This window comes from Danio rerio, chromosome 8 (assembly GCF_049306965.1).
Source record: "Danio rerio strain Tuebingen ecotype United States chromosome 8, GRCz12tu, whole genome shotgun sequence".
NCBI classification, from domain to species: domain Eukaryota; kingdom Metazoa; phylum Chordata; class Actinopteri; order Cypriniformes; family Danionidae; genus Danio; species Danio rerio.
In genome coordinates, this window is record NC_133183.1 from 22,878,942 (window position 1) to 22,905,000 (window position 26,059).

The 26,059-nt window shown below is 33.7% G+C and overlaps 2 protein-coding genes across 10 annotated transcripts in view; both read left to right on the top strand.

The window, feature by feature from the left end:
* The window catches only part of LOC137487313 (uncharacterized), a 108,770-nt gene extending 87,224 nt beyond the window's left edge, over positions 1-21,546 (top strand). The window contains exons 1-16 of one of the 6 annotated variants that reach the window (XM_073910258.1): positions 4,963-5,816; positions 5,939-6,152; positions 7,866-7,990; positions 8,369-8,457; positions 8,842-9,116; positions 10,667-10,741; positions 11,327-11,401; positions 11,702-11,764; positions 16,111-16,148; positions 16,376-16,465; positions 16,835-16,912; positions 17,039-17,157; positions 18,638-18,696; positions 18,908-19,075; positions 19,264-19,289; positions 20,475-21,546. In XM_073910258.1, the coding sequence (XP_073766359.1) occupies positions 5,754-5,816; positions 5,939-6,152; positions 7,866-7,990; positions 8,369-8,457; positions 8,842-9,116; positions 10,667-10,741; positions 11,327-11,401; positions 11,702-11,764; positions 16,111-16,148; positions 16,376-16,465; positions 16,835-16,912; positions 17,039-17,157; positions 18,638-18,696; positions 18,908-19,075; positions 19,264-19,289; positions 20,475-20,600 (1,683 nt within the window). In that variant the 5' untranslated portion in view covers positions 4,963-5,753 and the 3' untranslated portion in view covers positions 20,601-21,546. Of the gene's footprint in view, positions 1-4,962; positions 5,817-5,938; positions 6,153-7,865; positions 7,991-8,368; positions 8,458-8,841; positions 9,117-10,666; positions 10,742-11,326; positions 11,402-11,701; positions 11,765-14,417; positions 14,493-16,110; positions 16,149-16,375; positions 16,466-16,834; positions 16,913-17,038; positions 17,158-18,637; positions 18,697-18,907; positions 19,076-19,263; positions 19,290-20,474 lie in introns of those variants that run through there. The other 5 variants (XM_073910260.1, XM_073910263.1, XM_073910265.1 and 2 more) reach the window with 5 other exon arrangements.
* Positions 21,547-25,122: 3,576 nt separating this feature from the next.
* Positions 25,123-26,059, top strand: part of LOC108179096 (uncharacterized) — a 14,918-nt gene continuing 13,981 nt past the window's right edge. For all 4 annotated transcript variants that reach the window (XR_012384286.1, XR_012384287.1, XM_021472047.3 and 1 more), the window contains exons 1-2: positions 25,123-25,204; positions 25,328-25,541. Coding sequence is in view for 2 of the 4 variants with exons in the window: in XM_021472047.3 (XP_021327722.3) it covers positions 25,328-25,541 (214 nt within the window). In the remaining 2 variants the exon portion in view is untranslated. The remainder of the gene's footprint in view (positions 25,205-25,327; positions 25,542-26,059) is intronic.

The following is a 26,059-nucleotide window of genomic DNA, read 5'->3' on the forward strand; positions in this document are numbered from 1 at the left end:
ATTTACACTCACTGGGCCAGTAGGCTAGCAGACAGATTGATGATAAAGTTGCGGACGCCATCTTATGGTAAGAACAGGTGTTGTCCCGCATGATCCGCACTGCATTATTATGGTGTACCTTTTGATGATTATTTTAATATTTCACTCTTCAAATAAAAAGGTGGCCAATAATAATATATTTGTGGTTTGAATTTTACAGTGTTAAGCACTTGGGTAAGTGTTTGTGATTTTTCTGTTTTATAAACATATTCTTAGGCCTTTCAATATCGTTAAGAAAATGCTCAAAGCAACTTTGTTAAAGTTATACATTAATAAATCATACACATAAAAATACAGCTTAAATGTTCTAAATTGAAAGAATTGTTAGTGTAGCCTTTGATTCTAGATTGTAAAGTTAAAAGAAAACCTTGATTGACTTTAAACAAAAACTCCAAGCAGCAAAATTGATTGTAGCATTTTGGGATAAAAAAAAATGCTTGTTTTGACTTACCAGTTGACTCTGGTTTAAGCAGAAAAATAAACATGTTGAAAATATGTCATTTATACTATTTGAGCAAAATAGTATATAATGTTAGATTATTATTATTTATTTAGTTTTTTTGCATTATTGTTGTTGTAAATAAGTAACATAAACAGTGGTTTCAAAGAATAATCAGATGGATGAAGCTAATCCCTTACAGATCTAAAACCATTGTTGAAATCAAGTTGTAAAAAATCATCTGCCAAACTTAAGTAAATGTAATGTAAGTATTTATAAAGCGCATTCACTTTATATGAGGGAAGGGGTCAGTATGAGGGAAGGGGGGCAGTATTCACTTGAATGATGCAATCAATGGCACCAGTCTTGGGCTGCAGGGTGATATGGCTGTGGATAAGCTGATTTAAATGTAGCCTACTAAGTACAAAATGACTGACTTTAAAAAACAAATTGCATGCAAATTCCTGGGACTGCTGTTATGTGATTGACATGCCGTTTATGGTAGTATAGTCTTCACTATGCAGCTGCGCTGCTAAAGGGATTACGTACCTCAAAAAGCTATCTCTTACTGCAGGTTCTTAAAAGATCCGTTTGGGGATATAGGCTGCTTATGTGCTGACTTTCTATGGAGTCAGATAAGACTCAAAAGAAATTCACGCAAAAGACACGATGTACACATGCGCAGCCAAATGCATGTGCATAAAACCAAATTCACGAGCGTAAAATATTTATTTATATTCACAAAAACAATTCAGTTGCTCCAGCACAGAACGGCAGCTTTTCCGACCATGCGAGGAGCATGTGAGCACCCAATAAAGCCTGTTTACATTCATTAGATATAATGTAAATTAAGTTTTTAGTCAGTGAAATTCAGAGAATTTAATAGTTCTTGCTTGAAGCCTGTGCATCTCTTTCTCCATTCGCCATGCTGGAGATGTACAGACTGCGCAATAGTGATGGGTCGTTCATGAACGATTTGTTCATTTTGAACGAATATTTAATAGTGGAAATCTTCAGGAAGTGATTCGTTCATCCGCGCGTGCGTACATTTGTGCAGGTGGTATTGTTCATTTCAAGTCTTCACCACATTTCTAGTCGTTCATCGCGGAAAGGCAGAAACCAATCATCTGCGTTTAGAGCCAGAAAAAGAATTGATCCGTTCACCTCTCGAGTCCTCTATCGGGTCTGAGTCACTCGTTCATCACTGGCCAATCATATGCGTTTAGAGCCGTAAAAAGAATTGATCTGCTCACCTCTCGAGTCCTCTATCAGGTCTGAGTCACTCGTTCCTCACGGGCCAATCATACGCGTTTAGAGCTGGAAAAAGAATTGATCTGCTCACCTCTCGAGTCCTCTATCAGGTCTGAGTCACTCGTTCCTCACGGGCCAATCATAAGCGTTTAGAGCTGGAAAAAGAATTGATCTGCTCACCTCTCGAGTCCTCTATCAGGTCTGAGTCACTCATTCCTCACGGGCCAATCATACGCGTTTAGAGCTGGAAAAAGAATTGATCTGCTCACCTCTCGAGTCCTCTATCAGGTCTGAGTCACTCGTTCCTCACGGGCCAATCATAAGCGTTTAGAGCTGGAAAAAGAATTGATCTGCTCACCTCTCGAGTCCTCTATCAGGTCTGAGTCACTCATTCCTCACGGGCCAATCATACGCGTTTAGAGCTGGAAAAAGAATTGATCTGCTCACCTCTCGAGTCCTCTATCAGGTCTGAGTCACTCGTTCCTCACGGGCCAATCATAAGCGTTTAGAGCTGGAAAAAGAATTGATCTGCTCACCTCTCGAGTCCTCTATCAGGTCTGAGTCACTCATTCCTCACGGGCCAATCATACGCGTTTAGAGCTGGAAAAAGATTTGATCCATAAAATGATCAGTAAAATGATCTGAACTTCCCATCACTACTGCGCAAAAAGAGCGCAGAGTAAGTTTCATTGAATACAGCTCTCATCTGATTGGCTAAAAAGTAGGAGTTGCCTGCATCTGCCAGGACAGTCTCAAAAATACACACACGTATCCAGGGGGGAGTTATACGTGAAAGAGGATTTGCACATTCTAATTCAGGATGAACTCGGAAGTTTTAAACATTCAAAACTTTTTGTACACTCTTATACATTTGATAATGGTGTTTTGCATTTATGAAACGTATTTTATGAAAATGTATTTTTACTTTGTGCATGTGAATTGTTTTTGTGAATATAAATAAATATTTTACGCACGTAAATTTGGTTTTATGCACGGGAATTTAGCTACGCATGGGTACATTGTGTCTTTTGCGTGAATTTCTTTTGAGTCTTATCTGACTCCATAACTTTCTTGTGCGCTCTCAAATAAACACTGCTAAAGTAATTTGCTCTCGCTCAGTGAGAGGATGCGGACTTCAATTCATGGCTTGTGTAATGTGTTTCCTTTTCCTTTCGTGCTTTTGCTCTCCAGAGATCCTCCTGTTCAATTAGTTGTCCCTATTATAATAACATTAGATCTATTTATATAAATCTATAATATAATAGATTAATATTCAACTTAAATCTTATAATAATGTTTGTGACTCTTACTAATCAAACAAAATCATTATAAAAAATATTTCTCAAGATCTACAGTATCTGTGCAGTGTGGAGATGGACCCAGGAGTGTTGTTAAAAAGTGGTATTAAAGTATTTACCCTGTATACAGTTGCAAAAAATAATGATAAGAAGATTAATTAATTTGGTATTAGATTGTGAATATATTTATAACGTATTAATTAAAAGGTAGTACAGATATCAAATAAAACCACCCAGTAGGTGGCGGCAGGACAACACACGAGGAGATAATGCTAACTAATGGAGGACTTAGCATTCAATTAACACATACAATTAATACACAAATACACTTCATTAAACATGTACACTAAATACTATAAAATCACAGGTTATCTGTGTCTGTATATAACCTAATAATACCTTTGTACTTGTATTGTAATGCAATAATATGCACCTTCGTAAAGCTGCTGTGAAACAATAATTATTGCAAAAAGCGATTTATACAAATAAACTTGAATTGAAGAACTGAATTAACAAAATAACTGGCAACATTCCGGCAGAATGTGTATTAAACAAAGTGAAACTTAAGTGGAACTGTAACCATAATATATAATTTACTTGTTTATAATACTATTACAGTACTTATATATTCTATTTAAAAGCTTTGATATATGTTTTGGTCTTTTTGGTCTTTAATTCTACTACAACTTACTTTTTTAATTCTATATTTCGCTTTATTTCAAAGGCAAGTTTTAAACATTCATTTTATTTTTAATTTTATTTCAGTGGCAACATTTCACAATTACATTACAATTGTTAGCATAACTACATTAGCTCTAGTTTTAGTTTAAATAAACAAAGGCACACATCACACTGCCAGAAAACATAAACTGTTTATTCCTCTGTCTGTAAACTCAGTTATTAAAACAGGCTGACTAAAACTGGTCTCTATACATTCAATAATTTTAACAAACTGCTTGATGAAGTGATAGTACTTCAAAAGAATAAATAATGCTAATATATACAAAAATAAAGTTCTCAGCATGTTTCTGAATCTGAGTATTAAAATGTTAATTAATCTCATTTATAATAACTAAGCAATTTGATTATATGATGGGGGGTTTAGTTTATAAAATATATTTATAATATATTTAAAATATATATTTTTGTATGTGTTGAACCTACAGTAGGAACCAGGAGGAACAATGCAGTTGCTGTCCAGGCCGTGGTACACGGACCAGCTCTATACCCTCACCAGGGTGATCGAGGGTGGGAGTAACCAGTCCACATGTGTTTTGTGAACTTGGAGAAGGCATTCGACCGTGTCCCTTGTGGCATTCTGTGGAGGGTGCTCTATGTCTATGGGGTCAGAGGCGCTCTGTTAAGGACCGTCTCATGATCCTTGTATGAACAGAGTAGGACTAGGAGTCTGGTTCGCATTGTCGGCAATAAGTCAGACTTGTTTCCAGTGCATGTTGGACTCCAGCAGGGCTGCCCCTTGTCACCAATTATATTCATAAATTTTATGGACAGAATTTCAAGGCGCAGCGGCCTGGAGGGGGTCTGGTTCGGAGACCGCAGGATTTCATCTCTGTTATTCGCAGACAATGTTGTTCTGTTGACTTCATTGAACATGAGCCTATTGGATGCTCTGGGGCAGTTTGCTGCAGAGTGTGAAGTGGCTGGGATGAGAAATCAGCACCTCCAAGTGTGGGGCCATGGTTCTCCACCGGAAAAAAGAGGGTTTGTCATCTCCAGGTTGGAGGAAAGTCCTTACCCCAGGTCGAGGAGTTCATGTATCTTGGGGTTTTGTTCACAAGTGAGGGAAGGCTGAAGCATGAGATTGACAGGCAGATTGATGCAGCAGCAGCAGTAATGCAGTCTGAAAGGACAAGATCTCAAATACAAGCGGTCGAAATGAGTTTCCTTCGCAGGGTGGCAGGCCGCACCCGTATGGATAGGGTGAGGAGCTCTGACACATCGAAAGAAGTCAGCTGATGTGGCTCAAGCATCTGTTTCGGAATTCGGATGCCTCTTGCACGCCTACCTAGGAAGTTGTTCCAGGCATGTCCCACTGGGAGGAGGCCTCAGGGAAGACCCAGGACACGGTGGAAGGACTATGTCTCTCGGCTGGCTTGGGAAGGCATTCCCCCGGAGGAGTTGGAGAAAGTGTCTGACGAGAGGGAAGTCTGGGGTTCTCTCCTAAGACTGCTGCCCCTGTGATCCAGCCCCGGAAAAGAATGAATGAAAATGAATGATTGAATGAATGAATGAATGAATGAATGAATGGATATTTTTATGTATAACTATTATTAAAATAGTTAACAGTATAGGTTTTTATGCTGTTTTATGCAATTATGCTGATCAATTCTTACTCCCTATGATATATGCAAAGGCATCAAATCTTTCAAATGAAAATAGCAATAAATTAATGAGTAAAATAATTCTATAAATGATGCAAGATATCCAATCATATAATGCTACAAGACACACAATTCTGTCAATAATTATCGACTTGTTTTACCTTAATGTTGCAGAATAATGTGAAGTTCTTAGAAAGTTAAAAGCCTATTTGTTTGCTATTATTAATATTACTATTATTGGTGTTGTTGTTAATGCTTAAACAATACAGAGCTGCTTTTAGACCACTTTTATCCACTTAAGTCAAATACTTGAATTGGCCAAAAGAGGGCATCAAGCGTAATTCGACAGTCTGGTTGAGCAGGACAGTAATCTATATAACACTGATGACTGACAATGAGAAAGTCATTTACCTCTCGTATCTTTTATCAGCAACACGGTATAACAAGGTATTTTTATATCCCTATACTGACATCCATTTGTCTTAAAATACTTCGTTAACTTAAAAGTGTTTTTATTCTCATTTGGAGTTGATCACTGTGCTTTTTCTTGTGATTTTGGTCCGTTTCAGATGTCTGCTGTGCGCGCTCTCCTTTTGCTGATATTGGGATTTACAGTGCTGAAGTTCATCTGCTGTTACAGTGATGGAAGTTTATTAAATGACCAGTGTCAAAGTATGGCTATAGATCATGGATCACAAGCATCAGGACAAGATTCAAACCCTTTCACCGTTGTTCCAGATAACGTGACAGTGGATATTTCGAAAGTGGGAATGAGCATCACAGGTAGAATCTTAAGTTTTTTGAATCTTGAAGACTTTTTATCCAAAGCAGCTTAGGGAGCTTAGAGAGTGGGTACAAATAATGAGCAGTAATGAAGGCAAACCATATTTTTTTTTACAAATAACACACAAGCCTCTTCTACTACAAATGAGCACTGACTGTTTAATTTTCCAAAGTAATTTTCCTGCTGTTTTAAAACATTCCCTAAATGTTGAAACTAAAACATTCACAGTAAGTTAATTTCTTTATTTTCACATGTCTTATACACAATTCTCATGGGGCCAATTGATTTAAATTAACTCCCACATATAAACCAAATGTATGCTGATGTGTTATCTTGCCCTATAATTTAGCAAAATTATTTGATTGTAGCTTTATCAGAACAGTTTTTCAGGGGAGGGGAGTCGTTGAGAAGTTCAATACAACACAACAAAATAGTAGTAATTTTAGAAGGGAACACGAATAATACAGTCGAATTTTACTAATAAAGTTTTGTCCTCACAGTCATTATTTTTGGTTAGGGAAGGGTGGGTCAGTCAGTTGGTCAGTCAGAGACTGCAAAGGAGAGCTGGTGAGAGATGGATCTAATTTTTCGCTCAATAATTTGATGCTTCTCATTTACAATAAAAATAAGTAATTAAAAAAAGGTTTACATTTTTATTTAAAATGAATTAAGACAGTGTAGAATAGAAATTGGGGCAGTGCGGTGGCGCAGTGGGTAGCGCTGTCACCTCACAGCAAGAAGGTCGCTGGTTCAAGCCTCATCTGGGTCAGTTGGCATTTCTGTGTGGAGTTTGCATGTTCTCCCCGCACTGGCGGGTGATCTGGTTTTCCCCACAGTCCAAAGACATGTGGTATAGGTCAATTGGGTAAACTACATTAAATTGTCCTTAGTGTATGAGTGTGTGTGTATGTGGATGAGAGTGTATGGGTGTTTCCCAGTACTGAGTTGCAGTTAGAAGGGCATCCACTGCGTAAAAAGATATGCTGGATAAGTTTGCGGTTCGTTCCACTGTGTCAATTAATAAAGGGACTAAGCCGAAAAGAAAATGAATGAATGAATAGAAATTGATTATACAAAAAATACAGGGGTTATTTTGGAAATAGCACAGTGTTTATTTAGCTAATGCACCGCTAAACAATATGCTAATTGTAGCCATTAAAATAAATGAGTAAATATAGAAATCACTACTTTCTATAGAAATCAATACATTCACGTTTAGAAATATTTCTACACAAAGTTTTATAAATGAGACCCCTTGTAGACATGCAAGATAGATGAGAATAAATAAATATTTCTGAATAAATTACAGCACAAAAAAGAGGGACATGTTTTCACTATTCAGCTGTCGTTTCTCCATTACTTTGTTGTACATTCCTGTATGTCCATGATGATATATTGCCTTTGTTAAACTTTAGCTATTTGGGTAAATGGTTTTCTAATGAGTCATGGAGGAAGACAAGGTGACAATATTTGCTTTTGGTCTTTTGGATAATTCCTTTGGCTGGGTTCACACAGATTACCGTGTTGTTCGCTCCTCAAGCAAAATTTTAAGCATGCAATATTCTGTCTCAAGCCCCCAAAAATCTCATATTCCGTATTGCTGCTAGTGCTATTCTTTAGTCTACGCTACAAGAAAGGTTTCAATACTTTAATGGTACAAAAAAAAGTTGCCTTTTCAAATTTTTCAGCGAAATGTTTAACTTTTTCCACAGTGACGCTCTCGACTTCTTCTGGTACATTTATGGGTTATATGTTGGAGGCTCGAGAGTGTGAGAATTGTCCACCGGCTGGTACTTTTAGTTTGCTTGACTCGGCCAACAGTCTGCTCCTCTGTGGCGTAAGTCCTGCCACACACACATACACACACAAGCAGCGATTGGCGATTTGTGATTTATGAGGACTCTCCATAGACTCTCCTCAGACCTGCGTCAAAAATTGTATGTAAAACCCTGTTAGGTATAATTGTAAACAGTTTTATAATTCGAGACACAGGGTATGTCCTTGTCAACCGCCTCAACATTTTAATAGGTCTTACACATGTCATTTTACAAAACCAATATAAACAAGCACGCACGCACACACACACACACACACACACACACACACACACACTTTTTTACACTCTTTCTTACAGGCTTCTCAGAGCAATTGTTAAATGTTAACAGCTGTAAATTCTAGAAACTAAAGTCAGGTGTTTATCTTATGTATTTATTAGGACAAGGCCGTGACTCATCCTAATAACTTGGATAAATCTTCAGTCCAAGTGACATGGATGTCTCAAGCCACTGGACAGTTTTTCTTCAGGTACATTCTAGTGATGCTTTGAGGAAAACAATACACACTTTGTGCACAGGTTGACCAAAGCTTTTTAAATAAATTAAGCAAATTAAATTATTATTGTATTTTATAAAATGTTTTGCATTATGTGGAGATTAGTGATTGGTCGAAACATAGAAACCCACCTGGCTGCTGGCATTTTGAAAGTAGATTGTCAGAGCAACACAAAAGAAATTGCAGAAGTATAAATGTGTAAATATATGTGTAAAGCATGCACCATGAGTTATGGCGATCACTAGACCCAGAACTAGAAATCAGCCTTAAGACAAAATAAAAGGGAAACAATTATTCATGGCTTTGTTGCAGTTTATACTGCTGGTTTGTAAATCTGTTTTCTGGTTTTCTTTTCAGAGCTGCATTCATTAAAAATTACAGTTTATTTTGGACAAAAAAAGCAATCATGCTCTTGACAACAACAACATCGCAGACGACAATGTCGCCGCCGACAACAACACAGACAATGACACAAACAACGCAGAGAACGACACAAACAACGCAGAGAACGACACAAACAAAAATGCCCACAACTACGCAAACAACAACAAAGACACCTACGATGCTGCAGATGATGACTACAGCCACTACAACAACTAACACCACTGTAACAACTAGGCGTACAACATTGGGTAATAATAAAAACTTTCATACTACTTATAGCAGCAAAAGTATCAAAACCCTCAAACAGTGGCCAAATAAATATATTAAATGGGCAGTTCCCCCAAAAATGAAAATTCTGTCATTTAGTAATTACTAACCCTCCACTAACAACTGTTTTAGTTTATTTCTTCAGTTGAACACAAAATAATACATGTTGAAAAATGATGGAAATCAGTAGCCTTTGAATTCAATAATATACTGTATTTTATTACAATGTATGTCAATGGGTACTTGCTTCCAGAATTCTTCCAAATATCTTCTTTTGTGTCCAATACAAAAATCTCAATGGCTTGAAACCACTTGAAGGTGCTACATTTATTAATAAATTTTTTTTTTTTTTTTGAGTGAAGTATAACTTGAATCAGTAGCATTTTTGTATAATTTTTAATGTTTTATTGTGTTTGGAAATCACTCACTTTCTCCTGCGATCTCCTAATCAAACACACACAAACTTCAATTCAAATGGAAAAAGTGTCTGTTGCCAGGGCTACTTGTTTTGCAATTCAAAATTTACATGAGATTCTCAACTGTGAAATGTGTGATTAATGAAAACCTGATAAACATCTTCTATACATCATCTTAACATGTCTTGACATGTGGCTGCCATATTATAAGAGGAATAAATCACAATGGAAAATTTAATAAAATTAAATTACGCAAACACAATGTAGTGATATGGCCACGACTCAGAGCACTTTGATTTTAATATACATTGGGAAAAATAAAATCCAATATAGGAAAACTGATATCTTTACCTGATATTCAGAGATACTGATGTTATGTTGATGTAGATTGCTGAAGAGAAAATAATTACCTATAAATACGCATAAATGAAAGCAATAATACTTTTAATAATGTTCTCGTCATGTCTCATAGACATATCCACTGCACCACCAACTTCTGCAGTCAGCAGTACACAAACAGGTCTAACTGTATTCACAACACCAAACCTACAGGCTACAGGTAAATATTGTCTTCATAAACAAAATCAAATGTAATAATTAGATTTATTCAAGTAAATATATTACCTAGAACAATCAAATATAACCACAGTTTAGTGACTGATCGTGTTACAATAGAGTAAAAAATATAAACGCTTTTGATTTCACCACTGCCGAATAACCTTATTTTTTAATGTAGTCCTGTAAACAGGGTTTGGTTGAATTTGCTGGGTTAAAAAATTATGTGTAATGTGTAAACCTATAAATCAGGTTCTTTTAATAAGCAGATTTTTTTGCCAGTTTTCAGCATACTGACGTGCATGTAAACAGTGTAATAAAGCACACTCAAGGTGGAGATATGACATGAAAAATAGCACATGAAAATATACACTGTCAAAAAAATTATAATTCCAGGCCTAGGCAAACTAATATCTTTGGCTGTTATTCAACTGATGTTATGCTGATGTAGATTTTTTACATATTTTCTGCATATTGCTGTGATGTTAGTGCATAATAACTTTATAGAATGGCAATTATATGAATTAAATTTAAATGATATGAATTCTGTGTTTCTACAGTCAATACTACACAAACAGATCCAACTACAAACACAACAGTAATTACAACATCAGACATACAATCACAGACTACAGGTAAATAACATCATATACAGACAGAATTATTAACCCTTTATGAAATGTTTATTCTTTTTCAAATATTTTACAATTAATGTTTGAGAGCAAAGACACTTTTCAAGTATTTTTCATAATAGTTTTCTTTTGGAGAAAGTCTTATTTACTTAAATTTGGCTGCACTAAAAGTAGTTTCAAAGTAAATAAAATGAATAACAACTATAATTTTAAGATAAAAAAAGATTAAAGTAAATCTAACAGGAAGTAAAACATTACCAGAATTTTGTGTGTGTGTGTGTGTGTGCGTACAATGGAACAATATAATGGAATGATAACATTATAAAATTAACATAATTAACGGAATTGAAAAATAATGCACATTCGAGGTGGTGATATGGCCACCCTGAAAGCAAATAAAAATACTGTCAAAAAATTAATATCCAGCGTAGGCAGATAATATCTTTAACTATTATTCAAACATACTGATGGTATGTTGATGTAGATTTTTTTTTTAACCTATACTGCATATTAGTGTGATGTCAGAGCATAAAAGCTTTTTGGACCAACAATAAAACAACAATTCTGTTTCTGTGTTTCTGTTTCTAGTCAATACTACACAAACAGATCCAACAACAAACACAACAGTAATTACAACATCAAACACACGATCACAGACTACAGGTAAATAACATCATTATATATGTAAACTTTTGAAGCCAAAATTATTTAAGCCTCCTGTGAAATATTTATTCTTTTTCAAATATTTGTCAAGCACTAATGGAGCAAGGAAGATTTCACAGTATTTCTACCAACATTTTTTTTTCTGAAGAAAGTCTTATTTGTTTTATTTCGGTTGGAATAAACACAGCCTTTTTATTTGACCGTTTTAAGGTCAGTATTATTAGCCAATTTAAGCTTTTTTCAATACAAGCATTAATGCTGAGTGTATTTTCTGTTTCTATATTTCTACTGTTTCTGCAGTCAATACTACACAAACAAAACCAACAACAAACGAAAAAACAACATCAAACACACAGACTGCAGGTAAATAACATACAGACAAAATGATTAGCCCCCCGTGAAATTTAGTATGTATTTGTAAGTACAGTATGTGTGTGTGTGTGTGTGTGTGTGTGTGTGTGTGTGTGTGTGTGTGTGTGTGTGTGTGTGTGTGTGTGTGTGTGTGTGTGTGCGTGTGCGTGTGTACAGTTTTTTTTTGTTAAATATTTCCTAAAAGATGTTTAACAGAGCAAGGAACTTTTCACATTACTAGTAGACAAGTCTTTTTATTAAATTTTTCAGAAAAACTTTTTTAACAGAGCAACTAAAACATATACAAGAACAAAGTACATGAAAAAGGGGGAAAAGAAAATACAAGGTGAAAAAAGGTAAATAAATAAATAGTAAAATTAAGAGATTTAAGGGTGAGTAGGAGGGCGGGCTTACAATTCAAGTATTTGGAATAAATCTTTTCTCGAAATATGACAGGGATGGTCTCCAAACTTTGAAGAATCTATTATTTGAGCCGTGGGTGCTATATTTGAGTTTTTCTAGCTTTAGATATGCCATGACATTTTCTACTCATTTAGTATGTGTTTATGTTTTAGTTGACTTTCAATGCAAAAGTATAAGCCTTTGGGCCAACAAAGAAGAGAAAGCTAGTGCATTTGACCGGCTGGTAGTGCAAGGTCTCCAGGTGTCACCTCAAATATTACTATTACTGGATCTGGTTGTATCTGCTTTTCACATGTATAAAGAAAAAGTCTCAAACACTGCAGACCAAAATGGTCTAAGGGGTGGACACGTCCAGAACATGATATGACCCAAGGTGGCCTCATCTCTGTGGCACCTAGAACATGTTGGATTAATTTCTGGTAATATTCTTGACAATTTGCTTTTAGAAAAGTGCAGTCTATGCATTATCTTAAATTGTAATAAACTGCGTTTGATGCAAATAGATGTTGAGTGAATTTCTTCCCACTGTTTCTTTTAAAAATCTAAAGACGGTGCGGCTGCACTTTGAATCAGACTGTACACTTTAAGCTGCATACCAGTGTCTTAAAATTTTCTAGTCAAATATTATTTACTGTCATCATAGCAAAGATAAAATAAATCAGTTAGAAATGAGCTATTAAAACTATAATGTTTAGAAATGTGTTGGAAAAATCTGCTCTCTGTTAAACAGAAGTAGGGGAAAAATTAACAAGGGGGCTAATAATTCAGGGGGGTTAATAATTATGACTTCAACTGTACATATATAATTTAAAGTCAAAAAAGTAAAAGCCAACACAACAGTTATCCAGCCTAGGCAAACTAATATCTTTGGCTGTTATTCAAACATACTGATGTTATGCTGATGTAGATTTTTACATATTTTCTGCATATTGCTGTGATGTTAGAGCATAAAAACTTTATAGGATGGCAATTATATGAATTAAATATAAATTATATGAAGTCTGTGTTTCTACAGTCAATACTACACAAACAGATCCAAACACAACAGTAATTACAACATCAGACATACAATCACAGACTACAGGTAAATAACATCATATACAGACAAAATGATTTCACTAGTGTGAAATTTAGTATGTATTTGTATGCATCTGTATGTATGTATGTATGTATGTATGTATGTATGTATGTATGTATGTATGTGTGTGTGTATGTGTGTATGTACTGTATGTATGTATGTATGTATGTATGTATGTATGTGTGTGTGTGTGTGTGTGTATGTGTGTATGTACTGTATGTATGTATGTGTTTATGGATGTGTGTATGTTTGTATATATAAGTCAAAAAAGTAAAAGCCAGTGAAACAGTAAAATATTAGCATAATTGTGGCACTAGTGTTTTATCTCTGTTTATCACAACAGTTTTGAGGATCCACGTGCAGTTTATTTAAGAGAATCGTCAGGCAGACAACGATTAAAACAGATGCAAACTGGAGCATATAGGTAATCCAAAAACACAGTCAGAATAACAGGAGAAGATCAGCAAAACAAGAACAATAAACACGTGGTCAAAACCACAGAAGACAAGACAAGAAAATGGCTTAGTAATGCTCACTGGGGAAAACGACACTCAGCCCAGTGTGTGTGAAAGTTAAGTGTAATTTTAGTGCCAGTAATCAGTCTTCATGAGCTTTAACTGTGTGTTTGCAATCAGCTGTAATCTGGAACTGGTGTTGGTGAGGTGCATGATGGGAAATGTAGTCCAGTACAGTTGCAGATGTGTAGTAGTGTGAATAATTTAGTGAGTAGCTGCATCCCAGATGGCACACTATGCACTTTTGAACTATAAACTTATGCACTTACACACTTAACAGCATAGTATATGTATGTAGTGTCCCAAAGGGAGCACTAATGTTTTTTTTTTTACTAAGCGGAACTTCAATTTATATTTTGTTTTGTTTTTGTTGTTTCCCATGTGATGTTTGACGGTTGTAAAAATCTGTGAAATAAATGACCAAACTACCAAATAATACCTGCCATGAGTATAACCGCATTCACCATCTGGAGGCGCTATAATAACTCTCATAAGAGAATATTGCTTTAACAACCAAAAATAAATAAAGTAATTCAACGCCTGGAAGTTACAACTTAACTTATACTGCATATTAGTGTGATGTCAGAGCATAAAAGCTTTTTGGACCAACAATTAAACAACAATTCTGTTTCTGTGTTTCTGTTTCTAGTCAATACTACACAAACAGATCCAACAACAAACACAACAGTAATTACAACATTAAACACACGATCACAGACTACAGGTAAATAACATCATTATATATGTAAACTATTGAAGCCAAAATTATTTAAGCCTCCTGTGAAATATTTATTCTTTTTCGAAATATTTGTAAGCACTAATGGAGCAAAGGAGATTTCACAGTATTTCTACCAACATTTTTTTTTCTGAAGAAAGTCTTATTTGTTTTATTTCGGTTGGAATAAACACAGCCTTTTTATTTGATCGTTTTAAGGTCAGTATTATTAGCCAATTTAAGCTTTTTTCAATACAAGCATTAATGCTGAGTGTATTTTCTGTTTCTATATTTCTACTGTTTCTGCAGTCAATACTACACAAACAAAACCAACAACAAACACAAAATGATTAGCCCCCCGTAAAATTTAGTATGTATTTGTAAGTACAGTATGTGTGTGTGTGTGTGTGTGTGTGTACAGTTTTTCTTTGTTAAATATTTCCTAAATGATGTTTAACAGAGCAAGGAACTTTTCACATTACTAGTAGACAAGTCTTTTTATTAAATTTTTCAGAAAAACTTTTTCTGTAATCTGGAAATGGTGTTGGTGAGGTGCATGATGGGAAATGTAGTCCAGTACAGTTGCAGATGTGTAGTAGTGTGAAAAATTTAGTGAGTAGCTGCATCCCAGATGGCACACTATGCACTTTTGAACTATATACTTATGCACTTACACACTTAACAGCATAGTATATGTATGTAGTGTCCCAAAGGGAGCACTAATGATTTTTTTTTACTAAGCGGAACTTCAATTTATATTTTGTTTTGTTTTTGTTGTTTCCCATGTGATGTTTGACGGTTGTAAAAATCTGTGAAATAAATGACCAAACTACCAAATAATACCTGCCATGAGTATAACCGCATTCACCATCTGGAGGCGCTATAATAACTCTCATGAGAGAATATTGCTTTAACAACCAAAAATAAATAAAGTAATTCAACGCCTGGAAGTTACACCCCTTCCGCTACGTCAGCAAAACTGCATTCATTTAGTGCGGGAAGTGTCCATCATTCAACACTTTGTGCATCATCCAGATAATTAAAGTGTGCTTATTAGTTTTCAGTGTGAACGCACTACACTATTTATACTACAAAATAGTGCAGTGTTTCCTAGCGGTCTGTAAATGCACCCTCTTTCTAAATGTGTGTGTGTGTGTGTGTATATTTATATATATAATATATATATATATATATATATATATATATATATATATATATATATATATATATATATATATATATATATATATATATATATATATATATATATATATATTTATTTATTTATTTATTTATTTTTTTTTTTATGCATGTATGCACACACACTCCTGACTATCAGGAATTTAAATATTTTCCAGTTACTTTTTCTTAATTTTCCCAACTGCTTGAAAGACAGCTCTCAGATTTCACCTAAATATCTTAATCTGTGATTTGAAGAAGAAAAAAAGGTTTCAATAGTTTGGAATGACATGAGGATGAGTAATTGATGAAATAATTTTCATTTTTGTGTGAACTAACCTTTTAAGGTTTCATGGAGGTTAAATGTTCTCTGAGGAACCACAGTTTAAAAAAGATTGATGGATAGATTCAACCATAACACCTGTCATCTGTTTTCATTTACATGTAGTGACGCCATCATACCGGTTGCAGTGTGTGCAGTATATGGTATGTAGACTACAAATATATATCACAGTACATATCCTAAAGAATGCTGCATAATAATACTACAGACATTCTTCCACTTTGCTCATTTGGTCTTCATTTTTACTCTATAAATGTTCATGTTGTGGTTATCAAAACATGTATATTTGAGAACGATTTGAGTTTTTTTTTTTTTTTTGCTTTGTGTGCATATTTGAACATGTCTGTGTCTGTCTGTCTGTTCACACCAGAGAAGTGGTGTGGCACTGTTGTTATTTAGCAGACTTTGTTTTCTTGGAGGCTCTTCTCTCCTCATGATCATCAAGCCAGTTTCAAAGATGGTAAGTGTGTCAAATAACACATACACAATGACGTGATTTAACATGGTTCCTTCAGCTTAAAGAAATAGTTCACCCAGAACTGAAAATATATTTACACTATTTACTTTCCCTCATGTGCTTCTAAACCTTTGTAAGTTTTTATTTTTTCTAATCCATAGTAGAAAAAAAACAAACACTATTGAAGTTAATGTTCACCAGTTTTCAGACGTCTTTTATGTTCAACAGAAAAAAGAAACTCAAACTGGTTTGTGACAAGTGAAGAGTGAGTAAATGATGACAGAATGATCAGTTTTGGGTGAACTATCCCTTTATAATTCATTGAATTCATAATGTAAATAACAAATATATACATTGTGTGTCTCCTCACAGCCCACCCAGATTGCATCCATCATTGAACTAATATCCAAAATTATCACTACTGTCCTTGTACTAATAAAAGTAGTTCATGTAAGAATTTTTTCGAGTACATTACAGTTTAAGAACTTTTTTCAAACTGAATATGTGGTTAAGATATGAAGCAAATTTAACATCTAATTTAGTTCTCCTTGTTGTGTCTGTTTATGTTTGTGGCAGTACGACTGTGAGAATGCTGGTTTGCAGTTTGTGTTTGCTGCTTTAATAGTGATTGCAATGATTACAAGCCTGATGCACACCATCACTGTCTTCCTTCACCGCGGACTAAGCCATGAATTGTGAGTGTTAAATTAACATATCAGCACCAATATAATTTGACCAACTAGAAATGATAACAAACTATTTTCCAAACAAGTTTTTGTCTGGTATGGTCAGAAAAAAAAGAGAGACTCAGTCTCAATTCATCATTAGCTGAAATGTTTTTGTACTGGGTTTTTACTGGTCTGGCTCTTTGACTAATAAGGCCACTACTAAACAGGACAAATTAACATGAGACCAAAACCCCATATAATTACAGATGAGAGTGGATTGTCCTGTAAGTACTGACAGTGTTTAAACGAAAGAACAACTTTTTGAAAAGAAGATTCCTTTAAGTATAATGATTCTTCTTATCTAAAAACAAACATTATTCTATAAAATAGACAGAATAATTACATACCTATTTGAGAAATAGACTGTGTTGCTATTGGTATAAAGTGTCATGAAACTTACCCTATGAAGTCTACCTCAGAATTTTTTCCAAAAAATGCTCCGAGATGGGCGTGGAATGCTTCGAGCGGAAGCAGCAGTGGGCGTGGCTGGCAGAGCAGGGGAAAAAGAGGGGAGCAAACAACTGTCAGTTGGCTCACAAAATCAGACTGAAAATAAAATCAGAGACTGAATGTGAGGAAAGTTATATAGTTTACAAAGTTAAAATGCAAAATAAATAAACAGTAAGTGATTTAATGCCCTGCTAAAAATACAATAGGTTATTCGTAATTTCAAATAATATATACACATAATTGGTGACCTTTGAAATAAAGACTAAGCCGAAGGAAAATAAATGAATGAATGCATATACACATAACCACAATTTGTTATATTATTATAAAGCTAATCATGTTAATATAAACACTCTAAATGAGGAGGACTTCTCCACTCCGAATCCCTGGATCTGAATGCAGACACAGTGGATAGCAGTACAACAGGTTTCTTGCCATCTACTTCATCCTTTAACCCTGCTGGTAATCTATGATTTTAAACATGGGCAAACACAGCAGCAGGAAGGCAATGTGTCTTAATTGTAAAAAACTCAACTGACAAAAGACAAAGTCAACCATTCTCCAATTCTCATACAGTTCTCCTGACAAAAATGCTTGCTGCAAATCAACAGCTTTGCTGTAATAATGAGAAACTGACGTGTCATCACTCCACTAGCAGATGAGCGCTACATCACCGCCCCCAAAAAATCTTAGATGAAATTAACTGACAAAAGCTCAAAATTATTCAGGTTTCTCCACAATTAAAGCTGACAGGTGCTAATGTTGTCTTAATTGATGCAAAGCACACATAAATCTGTTAAAACCTCCAAAAAGTATGCAGGGTTTCTTGACCCTTTAACATTGTGGCTACAAGTATGTGAGTCATATCAAATGATAAAAAAATGTCTGGAAGTGGACAAAGTAGACAAGCACACAAGGCTTCAGACTCTGTTTAAACCTTAATTGAATTGATATAAATATAATATATCTTACATATAATATATATATTATCTTACAGAAAAACGTGTTGGATTGGTTCTCTCATAATAGTTGATCTACTGAATACACTCATTACATGTAAGTTTTTTCCCGCATCCTCCAATATTAAATGACCTTTTTTTTTTATTTGTATTAATTATTGATTAATTTATAATATTAATAAGTAACCAATTTTTCTCTAATTGGCATAGATGTAAATAGTTACTCATCCAAAGCTCTTTAAAGCTCAGATAAAGCTGATAAAATCTTTTGTTTATTACTGATCTTCTTTTTTCTATTTATACTGTAGCCATGTCAATATTTTATGGCTTATGGTGGTTTCAAGGGCGCTGGATGCTAATAGTAATGACAGTTTATGTTACGTTGGAGTTCATCCTTTACCTTGGAGCAGCTGTTTTTAAACGGATGGAAAAATACAAGAAGTACTTTATTAAAAGAAATACTAAGAGAGTGGAACGTAAGTATATTTGGTACTAACATGCTAGAGACTACTTTGTACAAATCTTTAGACAGTTTTAAAGATTTTTATCTGTCACTGTACTTTCTTGATCTGCACTTTAAAAATAAGATTCATTAAACTCAACCCTACATTACATATATTTACTCATGACCACTGTCTCATCATATTGTATTTGTATTTTACAGAAAATTGTACTGTTCTGGAAAACAAGGTATGTGAAATTTACATAGTTTTTCCACATAAAGTAATTTGTAAAACATTACACCTCTTTCCACTGAACCATACGTGTCGACCTGATCTAGCTTGTATTACCTTATATATACATCTCTGTACATGTTAAGGATAGTATAATATTCACTCTTTTTTTATATATATTTTAGTGTGCATTTGAATAATACATTTAAAATGAGTTGGTGCAAACTAAGCCCACTAACCTGTATAGAAGTGTCTAGAAAGATATCTAGTCAAATATTATTTACTGCCATCATCAGTATTTTTTATTCAAAAAATAAAATAAATCAGATATTAGACATGAGTTATTAAAACTATTATGTTTAGAAATGTGTTAAAAAAAATCAGCTCTCTGTTATACAGAAATTGGGGGAAAAACAGAGAGGTCAATAATTGAGGGGGCTAATAATTCTGACTTCAAATGCACATTGGGGTGTATCAATATTTGCACTGTTCAGATTTACTACACTTTCGTTATGTTCAGGATAAAAAAACATTTACTAAATTAAATTGCTGTAAAAAGCCACATCAAATAAATATATATATTTTTTAATCTATTAATCAAATTCAGTACTGATCAAAACTGATCAAAATCTAAATATTTTTAAAATCTACAGGACTTTAGCTCTTTAATTGTCAAGTTCATAAATGATTTCACTGATTTGATAATTTAGTAGTTTTGACTGAGGTTTATTAATGCAAACAAAATTTAAGTAGTGAAATGTACAGTCCGCCATCCCCTGTCTGAGTACTATAAATGGATATAAACGTCCAGTTAAAAAACTCCTTAAGTCAACGCTACCATTTTTAGAGACAGTAAAATGTCTAAAAAATATACAAACAAAACAGATTTAATAGATTGGGTGCAGGTGATACTGTATGTTGACGTCATATGAAGCAATTTTTTTTTTGGTCTGTGCAAAAACCTAAAATGAAACAGCTCACACTTCAAAATGTTGTAAATACCCTCAGTACCCAATTCTGCTGTGGATTACAGGTAATTATATTATATGTAATGTTTCATTTTGTGCACAGACAAGTAATTTTCCTTCCTTGTCAGCATCCACATACAGTATATCGTTTTGATTTAACTGTAAGTCTATATATAGTCATTTATCGCTATAAAATGCCACAGCTTAAATCAGTTTTCTTTTTTTATTTGCAGAAACCCCCATGGTTCTTGATGTTTGTCATTTGTTTAGTGTTTTATGTAATGTTTACAGTTGCACTTATTGTCGGAGTGTCTTTGCTTTGCTTTCAAGCTGGGTCTTCGTGTATGTTGCTCAATTAGTCTGTATACATATATTTGCATGTAACTTCATAAGGACCTGCCTGCTTTGAAACGATTTTTTTTCTCTAGCACATGAACCAATTTCTTGCACTATTTTCTTTTGTATACATGTGTCTATTAAACTTTGTGTGGATATGTATAATGTACTTTCTGCAATCTGAGTGGAGGATACTAAAAAAGCCATTCTGAAAGGGAAAAAAAACCTTACAAAATATGATGATGTTTTTAAATGTTGCTCCCCAAAGTTCAGATAATGTCTTATCATTTATGTAACCATGTCTGTTTCACTTTATGTTTTATTTATTCATGTCACACCCCGTCACGTTAGTTCTCCTGCATTCTTTATTAGTTGTCCCCTTATCAATTTTAGTTAATTGTTTCTTTGTGTGTTTATACCCTGTTCTGTTAGCCCTTTGCAATCAGTAATTTTCTCTGTTAGCCTTGTGATGTCTGTGTGTGCCCAGGTTTGGTTTTTATCCTTTAGCTTGCTTTTGTTTATGTTTTTTTCACTACTTTGTAATTCCTGTTTACCTGCACTTCTCTATAAACACACTGAACTGAATTTGAATCCTCATTTCATCATTTCCCATCACTGACGTAACAATTCACTTTGCTGCTTTACTGTCCTCTGTAAAATGGACAATTTATAACCTTTTGAAATGAGAATTGAGCCACTCTGGATACTTTTACTTCTAAGTGTCCTAAGTATGTAAAAACTTCTAAAGTTTTTGTTGTTGTTATTGTTTGTTATGTTATTGTTTATGCACTTGAGGTTTAAAATGTTTTCATATTTAATCACAAAGTAAATTTGTCACCTATATGAGAGTATAATTGTTGTTGTTTTGAGAATGTAAGCATAGCGGCCTACAAACTCTGCGAGTGTTGAAGCTGGCTTCTGCTGATAAAACTACAAACTATCTTCAGTAAATTTTATTCTTTAATTAAATTTCTGACTCCGGCTCTTCTTCATCTGACAGATTGGTGATTTATGGAATAAAATGGTCAGTTCCCTAGCAACAACTAAACCACAAAACAAACAAACAACAAAGGACATTTTGCATTACACTTCCTCATGTGTCAGTCCATAAGCACAACAATGATATTTAATTTGAGGAAAAAACTGTTCTCTATTTACTTCCTGTTTTGTCTATCAAAAGTTCACTTTTCTGCTCACTTTGTGACTGCCCGATTACTTTTGGGCATTGAAAATAAAATAATTTGCATCAAGTTCCAGGTTTTTTAATTAGCAGTTGATAGCTCAGCATTGCAAACAGGATCTACCAGCCTGATCTCACAAGGAAACTTATACATTTTGGCAGTTTAGAGGGCTAATTCATATGAAATCGTATGAGTTCAGTCGCCATTGGAGGATATAAAAGTTGTATTCAATTGTACGAATGAGATCGTATAAATTCATTTGAATTAGTCACTAAATCAAAAAGGTATGATTTGCCGTGAGATTGTGTTGGATCATTCATATATTTTCACTTGGGTTAAATCTGAACTGAAATGCTGCATGTCATTGTATTCATACGCCTAGTCATTAATCATGATCCCCACTCCATCAAGCTTTAAGTGAATAAGTCAACTCCATGACTTTTTAGCTGATTTTACACTCTCTGGGTAAATTATTTGTACAATTGTGAAATTGAAAATATTCATCAATGTCTGTACTTACTTATCTGAGGGTCCAAATCTAAATTGTCTTTTTATCTAAAGAGTAAAGGTAAGATTTCAACTCTAGAGACATATCTGGATAGACTAGAGAGTCTGATATTACCCAAAAATCTATTCTAGATCTAGGAGAACTTGAAGTATTAGACCAAATAAATTGTAACGTTTGTTTTTTTTTTTCCAAAGAGGAGACCAAACCACATGACCTGATGACAGTCTACAGTATGTCTTTTTGTGGCATCCATAAATATTAGGCTACATAAAATATATAATAAAAAATAAAATAAAAAATGGAAATGGCCTTCAGCATGCATCAGATATTGCCTCAATAATCTTACACTTGAACTTGAGCTTTAAACATCTGCTGAAAAATTTGAACCAGATGAAGAAAATAACTTTTCAGCTCACAGCGATTTTTTACTAATATGATTTCGCTATTTAGAGTTTGCAAATAATACTTTATGAAATTAAAATGAAAAAAAATATATGAAATTATATTATTAAGGGGAAAGTCTGAATGTGCAAATATATAATCAACTTTACCTCTATATCTGGAAACACTAACACCATGACACCAGAACTGTAACACCAGTTAAATTAGCGATAGTTATGACTTAAACCAAAACCTTTAAAACAACAATATTGGTATCTTTAGAAAAAAAAATATATAATTAGATAATTATTTAGTTAAAAAAAAATGAAAAGTGGAACGAAAGATAGACTCACTGTATATACTGATGAAGAGAAAATGTACTTCAGGTGTGTAATGAGCGCAAAGGATTGTGGGGCGGGGGGGGGGGATAGGGGGTAGTGTTGAGGTGTGGCTGGAGATAATAATGGGTGGAGCGCCCTCTAGTGAGTCTCTGATAGAAAGTTTTTTTGTGCATCATTAATTTATTAATACAGCAAAATCAGGCAACAAACTAACATTTTAAAGACAGTTGAAATTCAAACAAAAAAAACACAAAAAAATGAAGACATTCACAAGAAGCAAAAAAAAAAAGATTCATAATAGCTAACAATAGACAGAGCTTTTACATTTTTTACAGCTTTGAGAGACTTCATTAACAGATTACGTTCATTGAGAAAAACCTTGTATAAAGGAGGGGATTTTGAAAGTCTACATTTGTGGATAAAGAATTTACCATTTAACAAAAGTTAATTTTTATCACCATTATTAAAATAACAAATAATTTATTTTGCATTCAAAGTTGTCAACAAATTATTTTTAGCAGAATTTAAAAAAAAAGTCTTTCTAAAATAATCGCATACTCTGACAATCAACAAATAAGTGACATAAATTCACAGTTTTTACAAAATGAACATATATATGTCTCAATATCTGAAAATTTGTAAAGTAACACATTGGTTGGGTATATGTTATTTAAAATATTTAAATGAATTTCTCTCACTTTATTTGAAATGCAAAATGTGTATGGTAGCAGTCATGCTTTTCTCAAACTAATCTCCTATATATAAAGAATTCCAATAAAATTTCCCTCTTGGAATAACTCTATATCATCATTAAATCCTTGCCTTATGTCTTTGTTTGAACATTTTTGTCAAATTTATGTTTACCATTTAACAGGAAATAACATTCTTTATTTTCCTTCTTATAATAGGTCAAATGACTGCACATTAAATTAATTAGTCCCAAGGGGATAGCTTTGATCACTGTCGAAAACTCTTTACATTTACCAGGAAATTTGAATTTTGATAAAAATGATTTATATGAATAGATCCTTAAAGATGAATCAAACAAATCACTTTCATATAGCAACCCATGTTTCAACCAAATATAAACTCTTTCCTTTAACAGTAATCAATTCGTTATTCCAAATTTTCATTCTGTTTGGGTAAATGAAGTAGCTGCTGCTGGGTATTTTGAAAATGACGTAGCGCTATCTGTCTTCATTTGTTATTTACAATAAATTTGCTAATTTTTCAAACAAACTGCTTTCAAACTAATTTTGGGTAGAAAAATGATCTGAATTATTTTTGGAATAAGGCAATAGTAAAATGTGATACATGTGTTACTGTTGTGCAAAAAGAAAAGTAAATTTAAACTATTAACATATAGTACAGAACACTATTTAAGGGCTGTTCCTAAACACAACACATGTTTATTGAGTTTCAAGTAGGTTTGAATGTTGATACTTGAATGAGCTATGATTGAATGAGAATGTTGAATGTTTTTTCCATATTTTTCCAGGGATGTTCATTTTGACGCAGTGAGCCCTGATTATTTTCTTTAATGTACAGCCTTTATACCATTAAGCACTGACAACCAGTTTGTATTCACAGAACAAATGTCAATTATTTCATGCTTTAAAAGATTGCAAATAACACTATTATGGCTAAAATTATTGTGTTTTGAATTCTGGTTCTCTCGTGTGGTTGTGCTGATGATGAACACAAACTCAAACATCTGACATTTTGCAAGTTTTAATCAATTCTCATAAATCTAAATGGTAAATAGTCTAAACATTTAAGTAGCCTACCTAGAGTGTACATATTAGTAGACTTTGACCTACTAAACTCACATTATTATTTTATAGACTCAATTCTTGTTACTAAACTAAAACAATAAAGTGTCGCCATGCATGACTTTTATTCTGGCAGAACAGTGTGAAGTTTTTCATTTGAAGGTATCTATATGTATGTATGTTTGTTTATTTGTTGTTTATTACAATTTTTTTTATTAGGCCTATACATAAACATCACAATACAGAGCTCCTCTAATCAGACCACTTTTCTCCACTTAGATCGAAATACCTGAATTGGCCAAAAGAGGGCATCAAACGCGTAATTTGGCAATAAAAGTGGGTTGAGCAGAACAGTGAGCTTCAGTTTATAGCGCTGACGACTGACAATGAGAAAGTCTTTTACATATGCTCTCTTAGCTTTATTCAACAAAGCTGTATATCAAGGTAATGTCATATCTTATTATAACTAAAATTGGTGCAAGAATCTGCGTGTATATACTTTGCTACAGGAATTTATTTGCTTTTGGTTTATGATTATTCTCATCGTGATTTTTTGGTCCGTTTCAGATGTGTGCTGTGCGCTCTCTCCTTTTGCTGATATTTGGATTTAACATGCTGAAGTTCATCTGCTGTTACAGTGATGGAAGTTTATTGAACGACCAGTGTCAAAATATGGATATAAATCATGGAGTTCAAGCATCAGGACAAGATTCAAACCCTTTCACCGTCGTTCCAGATAATGTGATCGTGGACAGTTCACAAGTGGGAAGGAGCTTTACAGGTAGAATCTCTTTTTTAAGTTTGTAAGTTAGGCTGGCACGCACGCTTTTTTTTTTTTTTTTTACATTTTTCCTGTTAAGCAATTTTTATTGCTTAACAGGATATGAATTCTTCATATAAAGAATTAAATTGTTTATATGAGGAATTATTGTTGCATTTAGGAGTTGCATTTCCACTAGTTATGTTAATTCTTGGTATCAACAATTCAATTTCACTAGTTAAATGTAAATTGTTGATATCAGGAACTGAATTTCAACTAGTAAGAATAACAGTTTTTGATATCTGTAATTGTATTTTATCTAGTTAAATGTCTCAACAGGCTGCCAGTCAAATTTAATTGTTGATTTCAAGAATTGATTTCTTGCTAAAATTCCAATTCTCCACATCAGAAACACAGTTGTTACTAGTAAAAGGCTTTATTTTTGATATCCTTTTTCATGTGTTACTAGTGCAAAAGTCTTAATATCGATTCAATAATTGTTACAAGTAAAAATGTAAATTTTTGATATCAAGATTTTG